The sequence below is a fragment of the Nicotiana attenuata genome, unplaced genomic scaffold (assembly GCF_001879085.1).
Source record: "Nicotiana attenuata strain UT unplaced genomic scaffold, NIATTr2, whole genome shotgun sequence".
Lineage (NCBI taxonomy): Eukaryota > Viridiplantae > Streptophyta > Magnoliopsida > Solanales > Solanaceae > Nicotiana > Nicotiana attenuata.
In genome coordinates this window covers 86,144-108,356 of record NW_017671906.1, presented here as the reverse complement: position 1 = coordinate 108,356, position 22,213 = coordinate 86,144, and the positions used below count along the sequence as shown (strand labels likewise).

General features: G+C 39.1%; 1 protein-coding gene across 1 annotated transcript; it reads right to left on the bottom strand.

The window, feature by feature from the left end:
* Window positions 1-14,404: 14,404 nt before the first annotated feature.
* Window positions 14,405-16,949, bottom strand: LOC109210834. Its single transcript, XM_019374306.1, has 5 exons — window positions 16,727-16,949; window positions 16,530-16,608; window positions 15,765-16,255; window positions 15,361-15,637; window positions 14,405-14,652 (listed from the first exon to the last, which is right to left on the bottom strand). Exons 1-5 carry the CDS (start codon window positions 16,730-16,732, stop codon window positions 14,633-14,635), a joined length of 873 nt encoding a protein of 290 aa, XP_019229851.1. The 5' UTR covers window positions 16,733-16,949; the 3' UTR covers window positions 14,405-14,632.
* Between the last annotated feature and the right edge of the window lie 5,264 nt (window positions 16,950-22,213).

The window sequence follows — 22,213 nt, the reverse complement described above, 5'->3', positions numbered from 1 at the left end:
TTCAAATTTCAAGCTTCAAACTGAGAACTGTTCTTGCAAGTTCATTCCGATTACCCTGAAAACCAAAACCAACGATTTACATAAGTCATAATGCATAATATGGGGCTAGGCATTCCCGAGAACTGGCGAGCAAAGTGCAAAAGCTCAAAACGACCGGTCGGGTCGTTACATCCTCCCCCACTTAAACATAAGTTCGTCCTCGAACGTGCCCAGAGTTGTTCCAAAAGCCAATCAATCGCTGAATAACCTTACCATGCACATACCCGGGGGTGAACACATGTGACCCTATCTCATATAGGTCCGATAACACAATGTAACTGAAATTTTGCAATCCAACCTAGCCCATAACCTTAGAACCACATTTCCACTTCTGAAATCATCCACAAGATCAGAATCTCACATCTATACTCTGAAAAAGCCCGAACAAGCTGTAATAACCCATACCTGCAACCTCAGGTGCAATTACATGATATACCCAATAACTCAAACACTTGTAGCGATAACTTCTAATCACAACAGCTGCACACAACAATCGAATACTGATAGTAAACCTCTTATCAACTAAAGTCTCATTCCAACACTTTCATATACTGCCAATGATAAATGAAACACGTAGAAAATCAATAACCATTCGTCAGATCAACCATTCATGAAGCCACTCCTCCTTTGGCAAGGACTCTAACAAATTTCTGAGCCGAACATCGACAATATCCTTCCAACATACTAAAATCGAATCCGTTTGTATTCATTTTACATCCCTACGATCTCATCTAATCCAACACAACTACTCTAGTGACATGACACACCAATACAATCTAAAGCCTCAACTCGTGCAACCCGCGCACCAATGAGCAACAATCCGAACGTATTCAAATCATGAAAAGTGACTCAATTGAGAGAGCTGTACCGCAAGCTCGCCAGTACCACCTCACACAATGCCGAGAACCCGTCGCACATAGTAGAAATGGAACACACGAATCCAATTCGCAGGATCATACCTCCACATAGCTTCGCTCCAATGCGCGACCTCATCCAAACACTGGTCCACATGAAACACCTCAAGTCACTATGCTCAAAATCGACAACCATGCGCAATATGATGTCTAAAACCAAAGCATTCATCATAACCACCGCGAAGCAATTGACATAACATTACACATACCCGAAGGGACACAACCGATACGCCGTCCGCCGAGCAATACCCAATACTCTTCTCGCTCGAATTCCAATACGAACCCCGAAAGAACCGCACCACATGTGCCTATAACCAACAAATCATAGAGCCTCGCAACACAGAAAAGTAACCCATAGATCACCTCAGAACACTAATAGCTCAATAACAACCGAATCAACACATCTCTCACCAATAGCAACTCAAGTCAACAAAACCGTCTCGATGCAGAACACACATCCATATAGGTCTACTAATGAACCCCTTATCAAGGAGTTCCTGAAGCTGCTCCTTTAACTCCTTTAACTCCGCCGGTGCCATACGATACGGAGACAACTAGTCCATACCCAATATCACGCCACAATCTAGCATACTAAGCGACAAGGATCCACTCGGGTCTCCAAACCTCCAGTAGTTACCACACAAGACTGATATACGCGGTCCACAACCACGACCTAACCTGTTTATGAGAACTCCCAGCCTACAATTCCACACAGCACGCGAATCACCATATACGATCCCAACTCCACCGTCCGAATATACAACACACCTCTAATACACAATCATTCCACGAGAGGTACTCCTATAACTCTTCTATGCCACCAAGCAAACTCGAATATCAGTAGTCGATCCAACAAGAGAGTGCCGCAATACTAATAAAATATCCTCAACTCAAACACATCGCCCTTTCTAAAATGTATACCCTCATCAAGCCACACCAATCAATGATCTCATTTATCTAGTCATCTGAAACTGTCCATGCTACTTAAGAATCTGTGACCTTCCTTTCAAAACTGAACCGTGACCTTACACATGCCAATCTCAATCCTACACCACATACCGCATATACCATACCACCCTAGGATAAACATGAGGACTTCATATCCCTTCCGAGCCACAAGCAGCTACGTCCACAACGAGCCAAGAACTTTCCATTGATCTCATCTAGAAGAAAATCACTACACATCCCATGCTCCTCACGCTCGTAGCAAATATACATATCTAACCGTGGTAGAAACCATCAATAACTCTCCGCATTCCATTTGCACAAAACTAAACCGTCAGAACTGAATCCTTCTAACTTAACCAAGCTACGCAGGCCAAAAAAACCCAAGAGAATTTTCGCGAAACATCGTAAGAAACTCCTCACCTCGTAAACATCCAAAGAACTAATCATATCCTTACCATGCCGATCCGGCCTACTACCAAGCTATCCCATCTATCCGAGTTCCTTCTGATTTACCTTCAACTTGATACTTCTTCTTGCTATAACACCACAATTCCTCAGCCCAGACTCACCACACGAGACCCAAGCATAAAACCACACCGTCTAATGCTCATAAGCCACTGACTACTCTCTCAAATATTCCCAAAAGCACCACATTCAAAATACCTACCCTGAAGAGACTTCCTGAGATTCCAAAGCCATTACCTTTACCTTCCTGATACTGATATATAGAATCCCATAATGATATAGCAATACCACGAGTCTTGACACCCTCCAATGCAAACCTCAGTTTCTAGCCAAATATACAACTTGGAAATCTCCAATTATTACATGTAAAATCTTGAACCCATTAGAACCATTCTCGAGAGTTATCCACTCTACCCAAACCGCAATTAGACTGATCAAATGGACTGGATGACCTGTGCTCCAATAGCACTCCAACACTGCAGAGTGTAACCTCTCCTTAATGCAACCAAGCAACTTCATGATCTATGCACCGCACATCCTTTACCAATAACAACTCAAGTCATTCCACGATTCTCATACACCCATAAAGCATAACATAACCTTTACTGAAATTTCCTTTACTCGAGCCATGCCCGACCTCAACCTCCGTAAGCCATAACTGATTCACAAATACGCCTCAAACCGGAATCATCATAGCATATAACCGTGCAATAAATTAATCAATAGCAGACTCCCCCACTTGGCTTGAAGCCATAGATCAAAATACACAATAACTCATAATGAATATACTCTGTTACTGCCATAATACCGTAGTGATATTGAACAAATTCTTCATAAGCTTGTGCAACACAGACCATCTAGTACTTCAAATCTTCTGTAATTCTCGCATTCACCCTCGTAACAGTCAAGCCCACTCTCTTAAGCGATCAAAATTCAAATTGTAACACATATATTTCCCTGGTAATAGAGATCCCGCTACAAAAAAACATAGGGATCACACAATTTCAGCACACTCCGTAGGAGATAACCCACCTGCTTCGCCTCAAACTAATATCTCTTTATACCCTTCCACCGTCCTAAACATCATGCAATCACTTAATCTTCCTGAGTCTGAACTCATATCACGACATGAAATGTACTTCATTCCCCAACTAGAAAACATGGAAAGATTCTTCACACACCCATAACTCGGGGCTATACCTCAAATCGGGATGGAAATCAAGCACCTAATAGTTCTTCTATCCTCCAACGGACCCTTCTCATCGCTTCCAAATCATATGGTTACATCTCGCAGTCATAACATACTCATCGCATAGCCATCCGTCCATCACTTCTACTAACAGGGACACTACCGAACATATAAGTTCAAAAACACGTAATCACACAATCAGCACCTCGGTGCTCAAACCATAGGCAAAAATCCGGCCTCGAGTCCTCCAGACAGGCCCAACATCAACACACAGAGATCACATCTCGCCCCTCAATCAGGGAATCACAAGCCATCGATGCACATCTGATACTGAGCGCTTGTTCTTGCATACGAATGCGTGGAAGGAATTCAAAGAGTTATATTTCAAGCTGAATCAAGGACGCACGATAAGAGTTCAAGAATGTAAAGTTTTTCCTAAAGGTTCTGCAGCCTCTCGAGGATAAATACAGACGTCTCCGTACCGATCCGCGATACTCTACTAAACCTGCTCATGACTCGTGAGACCTATGTAACCTAGGCTCTGATACCAACTTGTCACGACCCTAAACCTGAACCCGGTCATGATGGCGCCTCTCCTGAAGACAAGGCCAGCCGGCACACTCCCAACTCATCTCAAAGCAATTAAAATAATAATACTAAGTCATTAACAGAATAAAATCCCAAAATAAGGTAACAAAACAGTTTGCGGAATAAAACATAGCCCAACATCGGGGTGTCACCAGTCATGAGAATCTAAAATAATACTACAAGTCTGAAAGTCTACCCCAATACTACATAACTGAAACAGAAGGAAATAGGGTAGAGGGAGAATGCACTAGGCTGCGAATCACCGGGCAGCTACCTAGTGAATCTCCGGAAATCTGCTAGACAGCTCTCAATCCTCGCTAGCAGGACCTGTAGCGCCCGAATCTGTACACAGGGGTGCAGGGAGTAAAGTGAGTACTCCAACTCAGTGAGTAATAATAATAAATGCAGACTGAGTAATAAGAAATTGCGTAAAGGCACATCAACAGGCTATAAAGAAGCAGTGAAAGCCAGTAAAAATAGTGAAACGGTGAAAATATGTAAAGTCACTTTAGTTCAATTTAAGCTTCTTCAAAATGCCTTTTTAACAGGTAAGCAAGTAAATGATAGACAACTAGAAAAGATAAACACGTAAAGAATCGCCCCTCTGGCACACTATCAATAGAATCAGCCCCTCGGTCACGATACCAACAGAAGCAGCCCCTCGGGCAAACACATGGAACAATACCAGCCCCTCGGGCATAATAACAACAGAATCAGCCCCTCGGGCATAATAACAACAGAATAAGCCCCTCGGGCAATAACATAGAACAATACCAACCCCTCGGGCTATAGCTCGTATCACAATGGGTACCCGCGCTCACTAGGGGTGTACAAACTCCGGGAAGGGCCCCTTACGGCCCAAGCGCAATAACAAGCCATCTCGTGGCATAACCAATTCGGCCCTTGGCCTCACATAATAAATAGAATTATCACACTGGGTACCCGCGCTCACTGGGGGTATACAGACTCCGGGAGGGGCCCCTTACGGCCCAAGCGCAATATCAAGCCATCTCGTGGCATCATCAACATGCTCTCGGCCTCATATCAATCACAAGCCACCTTGTGGCGTACCATCTCAGGCCCTTGGCCTCATTATCATAGTCAGTATATCACCGCTGCGGCGTGCAGCCCGACCCAAAAGTATCCTCACAACACTGGCCCTCGGCTTTACTCAGTCAGAATCTCATAAGCCCCTCGGGCAACAGTAAACATGATGCTCAGCTCAAAATATCTTTTAAAATATCATTTAAAGGGTTTAAAATAGAGTAAGCATGACTGAGTTATGAAAACAGTAAAATATAATATGACTGAGTGCAAGTATATAGTCAAAAACAGTGAGGAAGTAGCAGTAAATATTCCCTAAGGGTCCAAACAATTGGCACGAAGCCCAAATATGGCATTCAGCCCAAAGCATAATAATAGCAAGCAGTTTTCAATCAAATACGCGGTAAAACAATCATTCGGGATGGACTAAGTCACAATCCCCAATAGTGCACGACCCCACGCTCGTCATCTAGCGTGTGCGTCACCTCAATATAGCACCACGATGTGCAATCCGGGGTTTAATACCCTCAGGACAATATTTAAAATCATTAGTCACCTCGATCCGGTCCAAACTCTAGCCCGCGATGCCTTTGCCCTCATGAATCGACCTCCGAATGCTCCAAATCTAGCCACAATCAGTACATAACCATTAAAATATGCTAAGGGAACAAAGCCCACTCGAAAATATCCAATTTACATCAAAAACCTGAAATTGCTCAAACCCGGCCCCCGGGTCCACGTCTCGGATTCCGATAAAATTAACATCAATAGAATCCTCATCCTCCCACGAGTCTATACATGTCAAGAACAGGTGCACCCGCTTCACTTGGCCGCGTCTGCGGCTGCCTTCTGCTCCTGCGATCATCGCACCTGCGGCCTCCCAACCGCAGGTTCGGTTATGACAGAATCAAATGCTTCAGCTGTAGAACTAACTTCCAAATTCTTCCGTCACCCATCCAGAACCACCCCGAGGCCCCCGGGACCTCAACCAAAAGCACAAACAAGTCACATACCACCATTCAAACTTGTACCAATCTTCAAAACACCTCAAACAACATCAAATAACCCAAAACACATCAGATTCGAGCCGAAGCTTCCAAAATCTTCTGAATTACGCTTTCGATCAAAAAATATACCAAACCACGTCCGAATGACCTGAAATTTTGCACACATATCCCAAATGCCACAACGGAACTACTGCAACTTTCGGAATTCCATTCCGAACCCTATATCAAAATCTCACCTATCAATCGAAAACCGCCAAAATCTCAATTTCGCCAATTCAAGCCTAAACCTTCCACGGACCTCCAAAATGCATTTCGATCATGCTCCTAAGTCCCAAATAACCTAAAAGAGCTAACCAATTCATAAAAAATCCGACCCGAGATCATATACCAACAAGTCAAAACTTGGTCAAACCTTTCAAATTTCAAGCTTCAAACTGAGAACTGTTCTTCCAAGTTCATTCCGATTATCCTGAAAACCAAAACCAACAATTTACATAAGTCATAATGCATAATACGAAATGCCCGAGAATTGGCGAGCGAAGTGCAAAATCTCAAAACGACCAGTCGGGTCGTTACACTATACTTGTTCAACTATGATATTATTGTTATTGATTGAAGGGCCTCGATTGATTGTCCCTATTTAGTGTGTATTGCTTGGAAACGATACATATTTAGGTAGTTGTTGAATAATATCACTCCTAACTATGTGAGAAATTAATACGGAGGGTTTAAAGGTAGGTTTAGGAATCATAAAACTTTAGTTTGATCTTAGTGAGCGGTAAATTAATGTTAGCTAGCATAGTTCGGGAGAATATGTCTAGTAAATTATGGTAGTTGCCCGAAAGATAATTGCTACACTCAAAGTGCTCACGATCAGTAGAGAATACGTAGACGAATTTATAGGAGACACAACGGGGAGGAATCCGACGATTGGGAAATCATAACTCTAGACTTTTCTAGTCTTGTCTATAATTTTTGCTTTATTAGTAATAAAATTACAATATTTTAATTGCTTGATTTTTAGTTAGTAAACACTCAACTCGTTATTCAACGTTTCTAGAAGTTGATTACTTGAATTCTTACAAAATTAGTAGTTGTGATTAGTAGGTTAATTCCCTGTGGTATTTGACTCCAGACTCATAAATCGGATTATATTTGAAATGACTGCTAGACCTTTTATGAGGCATAATTGGAGGTGATCAAACAACTATGCCTAATATTCGAAATATCAAAGACCCCATGTTTTACTAGAGGATATTGGTCTATAGTAGAAAAACAAGTCTTAAAATTCTACAGAAGAGTCTTTGACACAAGTGTCATGGACCTTGAGATAAACTCTACTCTGCTTTGCCTCCTTCAAAAGTGCGCCAATGCATCCATTTAAAAAAAATCCAACTTATTGTCCTTGATAACACCATCTATGAGACATTCATCAAGATTCTAGTAAAAAGAATCAAATCCCTCCTTCCCTCAATCATTGGCCCCAGTAAAGCCACCTTCCTCTTCAATAGGAGAGATGCTGATAATGTCATTATTGTGCAAGAACATGTTAACTATTTTGGGAAAACAAAAGATAAAAATATCAACATGATCCTCAAAATTGACTAGAGAATGCTTTTGATAGATCAGAATGGTCCTTATCAAGGATACCATGATTTCTCTCAATTTCTCACAGATAATGACAAACCTTATCATGTCACCTGTGAGCTCTAACTTTATCTTAGTTCTTGTGAATGAGAGAAAATCCCCTTTCTTTGAGCACACTAGAGGGATAAGAGGGGATCTAATTTCTCCTTTCCCTCTTTATTCTTTGTATGGAAAGATTATCTAGGACCATTGATTCTCAAGTTGCCTCCAAAGACTGGTTTCTATAAGCATCAGCAGATTAGGTCCAGAATATTCTTTCCTTTTCTTTGCTGATGATCTAACATTGTTTGCTAGAGCCGATGATAGGAATTGCCACACTATTCTTTATACCCTAAATGCCTTCAACACTGCTTCTAGGAAAAAAAAAATAACTTTGGCAAGTCCAAAGTTATATCCTCCGCAAATTGCAAAGTTGAGGACATGCGATTCCACTCTGCTAACCTAACCATCCATGCTAGTAGTATTTTTGGAAAATACCTGAGGTTTTTTTATTTTCCACAAAAGGCATACTAATAGTGACTTTCAATTCATCCTTGACAACATGCACACTAAACTATCTGGCTGAAAAAACTAACTTTCTTAACATGTCTGGCAGAGTACACTCTTGCCAAAGCATCCATGAGCAGTATTCCTAGAAATGTTATGTAATTATCAAGCATTCTAGTGATACTCTAAATCACATTAATAAAATTCAGAAGAATTTTATCTGACATACCACTACCCAGAAAAAGAAGATGCACCTGGTATGATGAAATTCTATTACTAGGATCAAGAGGGAGGGGTGACTAGGAATCCAGTATACTAAATTAAAGAAAAAAGCTCGTTATGCTGGTCGAGCTTGGAGAACGTTCCATAAACCTGACTCCCTATGAACAAAGTCCTAATTGCCAAGCACGGTAATTGGAGACACATCTTCAAATAGCCAAAGATCAGCATCTGCAAATGCATTCTCAATGAATGGGACACTTGCAACAAAGCTAGTAGATGGGTTATCAATAAAGGGGACAAAGTGAGGTTCGTCACTGACAGTTGGATCCCCATTTGAGTCTAGAAACTTCCAAAAAGTTATTATGATATATAATGAAGATCTGAGAGCTTCAGTGAAGATAACAATGGCGGAAAATAGAAGAGAAGGTTCTAGAGAGAATTTTTCTATTTGAGAGAAAATTGGCTTGTATTATTGAAGCTCTGCCTTACAATGAGCTGATACTCTGTATATATATACACTTCTACGACTACATCTAATCTACAGCCTTTTATCACCTAAAGTAACCAATCCCATAATTAGTTATAACTAACTAATCCCTCTTAACCGACTTAACTACACTCACGTGATTGGCACGTGACCACTCCTATCTTCAACACTCCCCCCTCAAGCTAGATGGTGAAAACAAGTTCAGCACCCCTAGCTTGCCTATCAGGTAATCATGTTGCGATCTTCCTAGAGCCTTTGTGAACAGGTCTGCTTCTTGGTCTCTAGACATCACATATCTTGTTTTGACAATTCCCTGCTGGATTTTTTCTCTGATGAAGTGCAAGTCTATTTCTATATGCTTCGTTCGTTCGTGGAATATAGGATTCGCAGCAATTTGGATTGCTGCCTTGCTATCACAGAACAACTCCACTGGTAATTCAACATCTGCACCCAGTTCTTTGCATAACCCTGTCAACCATAGGATTTCTGAGACTGCAGCAACCATGATCCTGTACTCAGCTTCTGCTGAGCTTCTTGATATCGTACACTGCTTCTTTGACTTCCAAGACACCAAAGAATCTCCTAGCTTCATCACGTATCCTGTCACAGACTTTCTGGACACTAGACACGGTGCCCAGTCAGCATCACAAAATGCTATGAGTTTCAGGCAAGACTTTGAGCTCATCAGTAGACCAAGACCTGGTGCCCCTTTTATGTACCTAACAACTCTTATTGCTGCCTCCATGTGTGACTTCTTTGGACAATGCATAAATTGGCTCAACACATGCACTGCATAATAAATGTCTGGTCTTGTCATAGTGAGGTACAACAGTTTCCCAACCAATCTTTGGTATGGCCCTGCATCTGGCAGCTTCTCATCATCTTTCAGCTCCAAGTGTTGGTCATATTCTGCTGTTGTGAATCTCTGATTGCATTCCATTGGAGTGGCTACTGGTTTTGATCCTGCCATTCCAAGATCAGTGATCAATTCCATTGCAAATTTTCGTTGATTCATCAGTATTTCTTCTCTTGATCTTGCTATCTCAATTCCCCAAAAAAATTTCATCTGCCCTAAGTCTTTGATCTTGAAGTTGCTTTGCAATACAGACTTTGCTTCTGAAATCAGGCAATGATCATTCCCAGTTATGAGAAGATCATCCACATATACTAGAATGATCACTAGACTGATCCCTTGCCTTTTCGTAAACAAGGAAAAATCAAATCGACTCTGCAAAAATCCTGAATTGATCAAGGCCTCAGTCAGCTTCAAATTCCACTATCTAGAAGCTTGCTTCAATCCATAGAAGGATTTATGCAGCCTACATACTTTCTCCCCCTGACTGTGAAATCCCTGGGGCAAGCACATATACACTTCTTCCGTGAGGTCGCCCTGAAGGAAGCATTGTATACGTCCATATGATGCAAGTTCCAATTATGTGCTGCTGCTAGGGCAAGAACCACTCTGACTGTCACCATTTTGACTACAGGAGAAAAGGTCTCCTGGTAGTCGAGTCATTCAATATGATTATACCCTTTCGTAACCAAACGAGCTTTGTATCTTTCAACTTCCCCATCTGCTCTATATTTTATTTTGAATACCCATTTGCAACCAATGGGAACTTTCCCTGTTGGCAAATCTACCAAGGACCATGTCCCATTCTCTTTGAGGGCATTCAGCTCTTGTGTCATAGCTTCTACCCATTTAGGATCTGCTGCTGCTACTTCATAGCTACTAGGTTCCTTCAAGCTAGTTATCTTGGAGAGATAAGCTTTGTACTTGACTGAAATCCCATCATGACTCAGAAAATCTTGCATGGGGTACTTGCAAGATGTCTGTGAAGTTGAGCTTGCCAATGAACCATTGCACAAATAGTCCTGCATCCAGGCAGGTTCTTTTACATTCCTACTAGATTTTCTGGGCTGGTTGTGTGAGTGTGAAGGATGGACTGCTTCTGAGAATATTCCTTCTAGCTGCTGTGGCTGTTGTATGTCTTCAAAAACTAGTAAAGGCAGCAAAGGTGGTGATTCTGCAGCAAGTACTGGCCCATGTTGTAATGCATCTGTAGAAGAAGGACTTGTTGCTTCATGTGGAGGATCTGCATCTGTATATGAAAGAGAGGGTGGTAGTGTGTTATTGCTAGTAACTGATTCTATGACTCCATTGGGAAAAACCTGCAACTTTCCTTCCTTTAAAAGCTGGAAAGGAAATATGTTCTCCATAAACTTTACATCCCTGCTAACAAAAAAAGAGTTAGTCAAGAGATTATATAGTCTATATCCTTTCTGAGATGAAGAATATCCCATATGAACAACTCCAATGGCTCTTTCTCCAAACTTATCTCCCCCTACTAAAAGTTTGGCAAAGCACAGACATCCTATGATCCTCATATGCTGTAAGGAAGGTGCTCTTTCATACATCATCTCAAATGAGGACTTCCCTGATAGCACTGACAAAGGAAGTCTATTAACGATATAAACTGCTGCATGCACACATTCACCCCAAAACTCGAGAGGCAAATGACCTTGCAGTCTAATTGCCCTAGCCATCTCCAGTATATGTCTATGTTTCCTTTCCACTACTCCATTCTATTGTGGGGTATGGACACAGGAACTTTGATGAATCATTCCATACAATTTGAACAAACTGCTGCATTCAGAATTGAAAAATTCAGTCCCATTATCACTTCTCAAAATTCTGACTGTTCCTCCAAATTGAGTTTTTATTAAAGCAAAAAACTGTTTCAAGCATACAATCACATCACTCTTAAGTCTCAACAAGTAAACCCATATCATTCTAGTGTAAGCATCTACTATAGTAAGAAAGGACTTGTATCCATTGTGACTTGCTACTCTATATGGACCCCATACATCTACATGAATCAGCTCAAAAGGTTTATTTGATCTACTTGTACTCTTTGGAAATGGTAATCTCCCTTGTCTAGCTAGAGGGCATATTGTGCAATCTCTTATTCTATCATTGTTAACCTTGAACTTCATGTTTGGGATTTGTTTCACCACTTTATCAGGGGCATGTCCAAGTCTCCCATGCCAGACCCCTATATCCTCTTCTACTTTGGAATGATTATGTGTTTGCACAGTTGCAGCCTTGGCTTTGTCCTACTGATGCTGCAAATTATACAATTCTTCAAGCTCTTTACCAATCCTCTTCACTTTCCCATTGTGAAGGTCCTGCATGATCCAGAAGTCAGGATAGATGGATAAAAAACAATGTAAGTCCCTTGTAAGCTTAGAGACTGACACCAGGTTGTATTTAAAATCTGGAATGTATAGTACATTCCTAATAACACCACATTCACCAATCCTACTTTCTCCAGCACAAGCAATATCTAGTGAGGTACCATCAGGTAAATGAACCTTAGATCCAGACTTTAGGCGATTAGTATTAATCTTATCAAGCAATTCTCTGGTGTGAACTATGTGATTGGTTGCACCAGAATCTACTATCCAGTTTTTACTCTTTGTTTTGTCAGCTAATGTAGTGGCCTTAGTCGTACCTGCAAAATGCTTTGAATTGTCACCTGTGTCTTTGTTGAGCAATTTTAAAATTTGATAATATTGTTCCTGAGTAAACATGATTGGCTGAGGCAGTGCAGGTGTTAGATTTCCAACAGGTGAGTTCAGCATCTGCTGCCCTTCCTGAGATACTGCATTTGCTGCTGCCTTTCCCGTGTACTGTTGTTATTCATTTGTTGTGGTGTTAACCATTGGTCTTTGTGAAAAACTGTTGGCTTTCCTCCTCATTTTGAAATCATTTGGATAGCCATGTATTTTGTAACATGTTTCTCTTGTGTGACCTTTATAGTTACAGTAGTCACAAAACAGATTATTTCTTCTGGGCTTATAAGTGTTTCCTGTAGTCATGCCCCCTTTGTTAGTGAACAATGTTGTAATGTCCCCCATATCTAATGCCTGTGTAGATTTTCCCAGACTTCTCTGACTTTCTTCAGATACAACCATGGAATACGCCTTGTTGACGGAAGGTACTGGGCTCATCATCAAAATTTGACTCATAGGCTGTGCATATATCTCATTAGGCCCATCAGAAACTGTAGCAACTTCTGATATTCAAAGTGCTCTGAGTAGCTCTTAGATTCTGGACAATCACATCCAGGACATAGCATCAATGCATCATATTCTTCCCATAAATCTGTCAACTGTGAGAAATAGGCTGACACAGTGGAAATTCCTTGCGACAAAGTTGCAATTTCTTTATGTAGAAAAAAAATTCGAGATCCATCCACTTTATCATATTTATCCTTCAAGTCTGTCCAAACTTTATGTGCACTAAATTTGTACACAACACCACTGAGCAATTCCTTGCTCACAACATTTATGATCCAAGACAAAACTATTGCATTACACTTCTCCCAAAGTTCATGCAATGACTGATCGAACTTATCCTTAGTGCATCGTCCATCAACAAACCCTAATTTACTCTTGCCTATCAATCCTATTTTTATAGATCTACTCCATACTACATAGCTCTCAGTTCCAGTTAGCTGAATTGAAATCAAGGAGCTACCTGGTGTGTCACTTGGCTGTAAAAACAGAGGGTGATGATGATCGACAGTTATTGCGGTTGTTCCTGTGCTGGTTCTAGCTGAAACTTCTTCTCCAACTGGCATGTCTATCAAATTCAAGTAAACTAAGTTTTGAATTCCACAATCAACAGAGTTTTCAGTCGCAAATTGCGAAAAAAACTGTGTGCCCTAGCTTAATCGATTGCAAAATCACAATCGATCTACGACAGAAATTTGCCGGAGAAAACGAGGAATGACAATTGCAGTGAACGTGGATCTATCATCCCTGCTCTGATACCATAATGAAGATCTGAGAGCTTCAGTGAAGACAACAATGGCGGAAAATAGAAGAGAAGGTTCTAGAGAGAATTTTTCTATTTGAGAGAAAATTGGCTTGTATTATTGAAGCTCTGCCTTGGAATGAGCTAATACTCCGTATATATATACACTTCTACAACTACATCTAATCTACAACCTTTTATCACCTAAACTAACCAATCCCATAAACTAACTAATCCCTCTTAACCGACTTAACTATACTCACGTGATTGGCACGTGACTACCAATATATGTTTTTGCAAGAAATTCCATCGAATAAGTACTTTTAAAAAAAAATATTTTGTGTGTTCTAAACTCAATTTTTGCAAAAAAGTGATACTTAACGCTATCTTAGAAACGAGATGCAGACTATTGGTGCTGGATTTTTCTCAAAATCTCTCATGACGACTGCATATAAGTGATGGTTTAACGATCTAACGACCATTTAATTGTACTTCTAAAGTTTTTAGTTAGTAAATTCCTCTTCAAATAAATGCTTCTAATGTATCATAATTCCATTTCTTTTATAAATTGGAATTGGAATATTAAAGAGTAGAACATTGGTTAGAAGATCAATAGAAAAACTAAACTTCACATCATTGATTTAAAGTTACATTAATCCGCCCTCCAAAATTCGTAGTCATTACATCTGATAGGATCAAATCTCTACTCATCAATTACTGAACAGGCCATAAACGTGCACTTAGTGATGATATGCCTCCTTTGGATCCTAGTCTTCATAGCTCTAGCACTACAACTGTTAAAAGAAGAAACAGGAGTCAATCAGATTGATGGATTTATGGAAGCACAAATAAAAAACGACAAATTTAACATTATAGAAAGTATTACACAGTAATTAAGGTAAATCTCCGTGATACACAATAATTGGTAAAAATGAGAACTAACCTACTATTACAGTAAGGGGTCGTTTGGTTTGAATACGGCTTATGCCGGGATAAGTTATGCTGGGATTAATTATCCTTGTATTTTGTTTTACCCACTTTTTGGTATGTTGTATTAAAAATTACAACTGCATAATTTCTAAGAAGAAGGTATAAGTTATCCCGGCACTAATTACCCCACTCTCTACAAGGTATAAGTTATCGCGGTACTAATTTTAATTCCGGAATAACTTATACCAGGTTTACTAAGCAAACAAAATACTAAGGTGGTATTAATTTTTTATACCAGCACTATACCTTCTTATACCTCATACCAGACGACCCCTAATAGTGCAAAAAGTCCATGCATTGTCGGTATACATACATATACACAGAGGGGACCTATGTTTGGAGTAGAGGAGTCACCAGACCCCATTAACTTTTTATATTATGTTGAAATGGGTCATATATTTTATTTAAAACCCTTAAGATCAAAAGTCAGATGGGTCCACTTTCAAGTCCGCCTCTGCTGATATACAATAAGTTAAGTCTAATTAAAAGCTATAAGGGTTAAGGAACCTTACATTCAGAATCTGAGGTGATCCAGTTCAATTTTCCAGCAGCAGCAGCAGGGCACTGATCTATGTGGAGAGGAGTTGATTTTACAGAAGGAAAATTGATATTGAAGGACTGGTCATTCTTGGTTAAGGAAGCCGGCATTGAAATGGCAGAGTAAGCAGAGCAAGTTGTGGAGCAACTTTCAACTTCCCATCTGAAGCTGATTTTGGGGGATTCATTACTCATTTGATCATCATCTGCTACTGCTTTCAATGCCGTCCTATTGCGAAAGTTGTTGAATACCTGGAAAATGAGGCAGGACACGTAAAATCTCATTCATTTATGTATGGATAAATGTTTTGTTGAGTCATGGAAGAAATTTTCCATAGGGTAAATTTCTTAAAAAATAAAGAAGGAAATAAATGTTCACCTTTCTGCCTATGTATTGACGGCCCTTCTCAGATTTGGCAGCAGCAGCCCATCTTAGTAGCTCTTTCATCTTAGAGATGGTCTTAGCTTTATCTCCCTTAGCTTTTTCGTCCTTCTTTTCTCCATTAGAGCATCGCGCCTTATCGTTTCTTGAGGATGACGATGATGAGGACGACGATGCAGAATCAGTGATGGGTAAAACCTGTGTATGTCCTATTGAATCTGCAGCCTTGTGAGAGATGCTTAATCCTCGAGTAAGACTTTTGTTTTTCATGTTCATGCAATATTCAAAATGTTGCCTTCTACTATTACTTCCTACCCTCCTTAGATGAATTGTGCTATAAAAATACTCCTGACTAATGTCCTTATTCCTGCATAATGCTTTGAATATATTGAAGGTCTTGCTTCTTGATTTACTGTTATCACCTCTTCTTCTAGTGCTCCCCCGACAGATCCCAAACAACACAATGTCTTTTGATTTCACCTTCTGATCTAAAAACCAAAAAAAATAAGCAAGATTTTTAACTTCTATACACCGACAATATATTAAAATTTTACACTATGAGATCATTCAAAAGATGATTACACGTAATGTCAAAACAACATACTATAACGCAAGTAACCACTATAGCAGGCTAAACTGTGTTCATATTGTAAAAATTTCATTACACTATGAGTGAATAAAAGTTAAATCCATAAGGAAATTCACAAAAATGACACAAAAAATAGAAGAAAATGAAGGGATTGAAGGGTCTTTTTCACTTACTATTTGCAGTTTCTTTCTTGCTTATAGAAGGGCTAGAGGTAGTAGTATCATTTGCAGTCTTGAATAGCCTTTGAAAGACCTGTTAAATATACGTGTATATATAAATGAACAAAGTCAGCATAATGGGATGCTTCCAAGATTGAAGTGAACGTGACAAATTGGATAATCTGATGAGGAAAATTAGAAAGCTAGCTCACCTGCATGTTAGGGTTGGAAATATTTTAAAAGAGAGTGAGACAAGATTTCTGGTCAAATGGACAACGCAACAGAAATCTATCTGTGCTGTCTGTAATATACCAAAGATTCCTGTCTTTTGTTATATTACAAACTTATGTGGCCTTTTTGAAGGACAAGAAATGTGGTTAATAAGAGTAGAGCAGAATCTAAGCAGGTGATGAGACAACCAGGCAATGAGATGGGGAGTAGTTGCGTTTTGAATATTTTTTGGGCAATAAGAGTTTATATTTATATACATTATATAACTGGACTGATCGTGTGGTGGTTACTAAGTAGATCTTGAAAGTAATTACGAGACAGTAATGAAGAGAATGTCAATTAGAGGTTAGATGATTTTGAGCACTGGTGGCAACATTTTTCACCATACAAATGTAGGGATTACTTTATGTCCTCCCATATATATGTGGGCCGTCTTGGGCTCTTTGAAGATTTAGGCCATTGCTTTGGCAATGTTTTGAAGAAATAGGGAACAAAAATATTTCCATCGAGAAATTAAATGAGTAAGTTCTCGCTATGCTTGAGATTCTTAAAGGAACGGACCACGTAGGGTCAATTATAAACACCTTATATTTATTCCGGAAAGAGATTATTTCTTGACTCGAACTTGTGACCGATGATAATGTTTAACATTGTGCCAAGGTTTCTTTCTACTTGGATATCTCTTGTATATAGTTTTAGAAATTTGGTCTGTTTCCAAATTTGTTTTTCTGGTTGGAAAAGCACTTCAAGCCAGATTTGAATTTCAAGAAACGAATACATCCAAAACGTTCTGGAACTTTTTAATTTCAATTTTGGTTCTTCTAGTGAGCTGATGCTGCTTAATCATGACTGGATCTTGTTCTAATTATACTAATTAAGCTCAAAGTGGAAAACATTGAAGCACGGGGAATCAGAACCGGCGAAGGTCCAGGTCCAATTATTGGCCTAATTAATTTTGTTTTGTTCCGATTAAATTTACAAGTAAATCATCATGGAGATTTGGAAGTTGTGATACGAATTCTGATCCTTGTATCGTGATAAATCTTGGTGAGTAGTTTGAAGCTTAAACCATTTCTCAAAAAGATTTGACAGCTTTCTGGAGTTATCTCAAAATATCAAGCTCATTTATTTCAAGAGTACTAGGCCTTTTTAGAAAATTGCAAATTGTGATAAAGATGCATAATATTATTTCAGAAGCAAAGTGAAATAAATAAACAGTACATAGACCTGGCAGGGTGAAGACCTTCTTCTAATGTGGCTCTGTTATGATCAAACCAACAAATTAAAAATTTATAACATGTCATTGACTTAAAGGTTTAGTATTCAACTATACAACAACAAACAACAACAACGACCCAATAAGATCCTACAAGTGGGGTCTAGGGAAGGTACTGTGTACGCAGACCTTACCTCTACCCCGAGGGAGTAGAGAGGTTGTTTCCGATAGACCCTCAGCTCAAGAAGACGAAAAGAGACAATACATCAGTACCATCAACAAAAAACCATAGAAATAGTAACAACATCACAAGAACCAGTAAACAAATAGAAAGCAGAAATAATAACCAGAAATAAGGCCCGACACTATGAAAAAGAGTAGTGTAAACACAACATTGACCACTAGCAGTCTAAGACTAAATCCTGTCAGCCTAGCCTCACACTGGTAGACTAAATATGCTTAACTATCTCCTAACCTACAACCTTAATGCTTGACCTCCACAACTTCCTGTCAAGTGCCATGTCCTCGGAGATCTAAAGCCTCGCCATATCCCGCTTGATCACCTCTCCCCAATACTTCTTAGGCCGCCCTCTACCTCTCCTCGCACCCACCAACGCCAACCACTCGCACCTCCTTACCGGGGCATCCAAGCTTCTCCTCTGTACATGCCCGAACCATCTGAGCCTCGCTTCCCACATCTTGTCATCAATGGGAGCCACGCCCACCTTATCACGAATAACTTCATTCCTAATCATATCCATCCTAGTGTGCCGCACACCCACCTCAACATCCTCATTTCTGCTACTTTCATATTCTGTACATGTGAGTTCTTAACTGGCCAACACTCAGCCCCATACAACATGGCCGGTCTAACCACCGCTCTATAAAACTTACCTTTGACTAGCGGAGGCACTTTCTTGTCACACAGGACTCCAGATGCTAACCTCCATTTCATCCACCCCACCCCAATACGGTGTGTGACATCCTCGTCGATCTCCCCATCTCCCTGGATAACCGACCCAAGGTACTTGAAACTGCCTCTCTTGGAAATGACCTGCGATCCAAGCCTCACGTCCATGCCCGCTTCCCTCGGCTCGGCACTGAACTTGCACTCAAGATATTCCGTCTTCGTCCTGCTCAACTTGAAACCCTTAGACTCAAGGGCCTGTCCCCAAACCTCCAGCCTCTCGTTAACACCACTCCGCATCTTGTCAACCAGAACAATGTCATCGGCGAGTAACATACACCATGGCACCTCTCCTTGAATATGGTGTGTCAGTGCGTCCATCACCAAGGCAAATAAGAATGGGCTGAGCGCAGATCCCTGACGTAACCCTATAACAACCGAAAAATGCTCAGAGTCGCCTCCCACTGTCCTAACCCGAGTCTTAGCTCCATCATACATGTCCTTAATCACCCTAATGTAAGCAACGGGCACCCCTTTAGCCTCTAGGCATCTCCGAAGAACCTCTCTAGGAACTTTGTCATACGCTTTCTCCAGATCAATAAATACCATGTGCAGATCCTTCTTCCTATCCCTGTACTGTTCCACCAACCTCCCAATAAGGTGGATAGGTTCCGTAGTAGAATTAGTATTCAACTGTGGTTAATTTAATTGTACTTTGCATTGATGTTGAATACTTAAAAGTTTTTTTAAGGTTCATCCTCTTACTTTATATTTCATGTAAATATAATAGCATCACGTGTCGTACGTTCATAAAACTATGACAAATATAATTAAAAAACGTCAAATATTGATATTAAACACTTCAAAAATTCATAGAAATTATTCATATAACCTAAAAAAAAAATCACCTCATCTAGTGTTTACTACTCCTCCTAGAGTTGAATTTATAATCTAGTGTAACCACTGGGTGAGGAGAATGTACTTAATAATATGATTATGCAAATCTGCTAATGGCTACTCAAGGTTACCTTTTTCTGAAGCTAAGGCTAAGGTCATTCACTCATTGTAATCTTTTTGTGTATCTTTCCATTTTTATTGGATATCACCAAAGGAACGATCGATAGTAACTCTGCCCTCTCTCTACTCGACGATAAGTATAAGTAATGACATTGTATAGCCGTATAAAAATAATAGTCAGAAAATATATATAAAATTTATATATTTTTTGTATATATATACATTTTGTATGTTATATACAAAATTATACCAATTTAATACACTTGTTCGGCTATCAGAAGTAAATAGTTTTTGGCGCGGGCTAAAGGCGATAATACCCAAATACAACGTCAAAGTTAACAAAGGAGTCCTAGTTAAACTTTTACTCCCTCCGGTCCACAATAAGTGACCAATTTGCTTTTGGCACGCCCATTAAGAAAATACTAAATGCTATACAAAAATACCTAGTATGACTAAACTACCTTTAATTAATTATTTAATGTGAGGAGTAAGAAAACTTTTTAGGGATATGTACATAAGGGTAATTTTGTAAAAACAAATTGAATTCTTTCTTGATTATATAAATGGACACTTATTTTGGACCAAAATAAAAAATCAAATTGGTCATTTATTGTGGACAGGAGGGAGTAAGTTTTAACCATAAAGAAGACGGTTGAAGATTAATTAAGTCAATCTAAAGAAGAGGTAATTAGGGTCAGATCAATTGCGAAGTCATTAAAGAACAGAAGACAAAAGTAGTTGGTTCTTGACATAGAGCTTTAGAGTGTTTGAGAACTAATGAATCTATCTATATATTATTAAAAGGGATTTTTACCTTCCTATACCACATATGAAACCTTATTACCCTCAATGTTTAAGGTTTGAGTTAATTACATTTCAGCATACCAAATTATCATTTATATACCATAATTAATTTAGAGGTATAATTAATTGGCAGTTTTTTACTCCTTAATTAAAGGTGTCCATATATCCCACGTTTCTCTCTCTCCTTAATTCCCAAGATCTGACCAGCACTGTTTTCCCCCTCCCATTTCTTTCTCTTCTCCATTCCTTCTTCTTCTCAAAAAATACAGAGATGAGACCCATTTTTTATAATCAGATTTTTAGCCAAAGAGATTCAATATGAAACCCATTGTAAATCCCATACAATAATAACGCCAAATACTGGCGGTGGCTGTGGCCAACACCAATTTGGTACATATACAACCCTGAAGATTTCATTAAGGAGTAGTCATGGGCCTTTGACAAGGATGAAGATGGAATAAGAAAGGTTGGTTTATTTGTAGTTTTTTTTTTGTGAAATTTTGTAGATGAAGAGAAAATTTTGTAGTCAACATATTTTTTCAACATAGATTATAGTTTAATTGTAGTATAAATGTAGTAATTTTATAGATACCCTTAAAAACAATACAACTTTATACAATACTTAAACTGATTTGTAGTTTATTTGTAGAAATTTTGTCGTCAATATTTTTTTCCAACATCGATTGTAGTGTAATTGTAGTATAAATATAGTAATTTTGTAGATACCCTCAAAACAATACTGCTTTATACATACGTAAACTGAGTTGTAGTTTATTTGTAGATTTTTTGTAGAAAATTTGTAGATTAGGAGAAAATTTTGTAGTCAACATTTTTTTTCAACATAGATTGCAGTTTAATTGTAGTATAAATATAGTAATTTGTAGATACCATTAAAACAATATTGCTTTATACATACTTAAACTGATTTGTAGTTTATTTGTAGATTTTTTGTAGAAAATTTGTTGACTGGAGCTAGAGGAATGGAAAATTTGATTCTCTTTTTCTTCTTCATGGGAGACTCCCCGAAATCAGATTCCAATGTATCTTCAGGCGCAATAAATTACTGGTGAATCTCGGTAATGGATGATGTTGGAGACATGAGTTGACTTACTGGGCGTGGATTAAAAGTTGCAGGGCGAGGACGTGAAAAATGAGGAAAGAGAAGCCTGCAGAAAAAGGAGGAAACAAATCTGATGTGAATATGAAAAAATATTTAGTCCCAAATTTTTAGGCGCCTAATTTGGAAGAAATAAGCTATTCAAATATTTATCCCAGATTTGTAGGCGCCTAATTTGGAAGGAATCAGCTCTTAATATTGGGTATTTAATGAATGATATAAATTTTGTAGGAAAAATATAAACATGGCGGGTAATAATGGATTATGCACATTTTTAGTAATAAGGTTTCATATATGGTATAGATAGGAAAAAATCCCAACCTAAAATGTGTAAATATGACCCAACAACTTCCAAGTCCAACCCATAAGCTGACCAAAAAATTACATTCAAATATCTGAAAATAGAC

Coding starts and splice junctions, on each gene's coding strand:
- LOC109210834 (XM_019374306.1), bottom strand. Junction 15,638..15,764: donor GTCAATACATAGGCAGAAAG/GTGAACATTTAT, acceptor CTCATTTTCCAG/GTATTCAACAACTTTCGCAA. Junction 14,653..15,360: donor GATCACCTCAGATTCTGAAT/GTAAGGTTCCTT, acceptor TTCTTTTAACAG/TTGTAGTGCTAGAGCTATGA.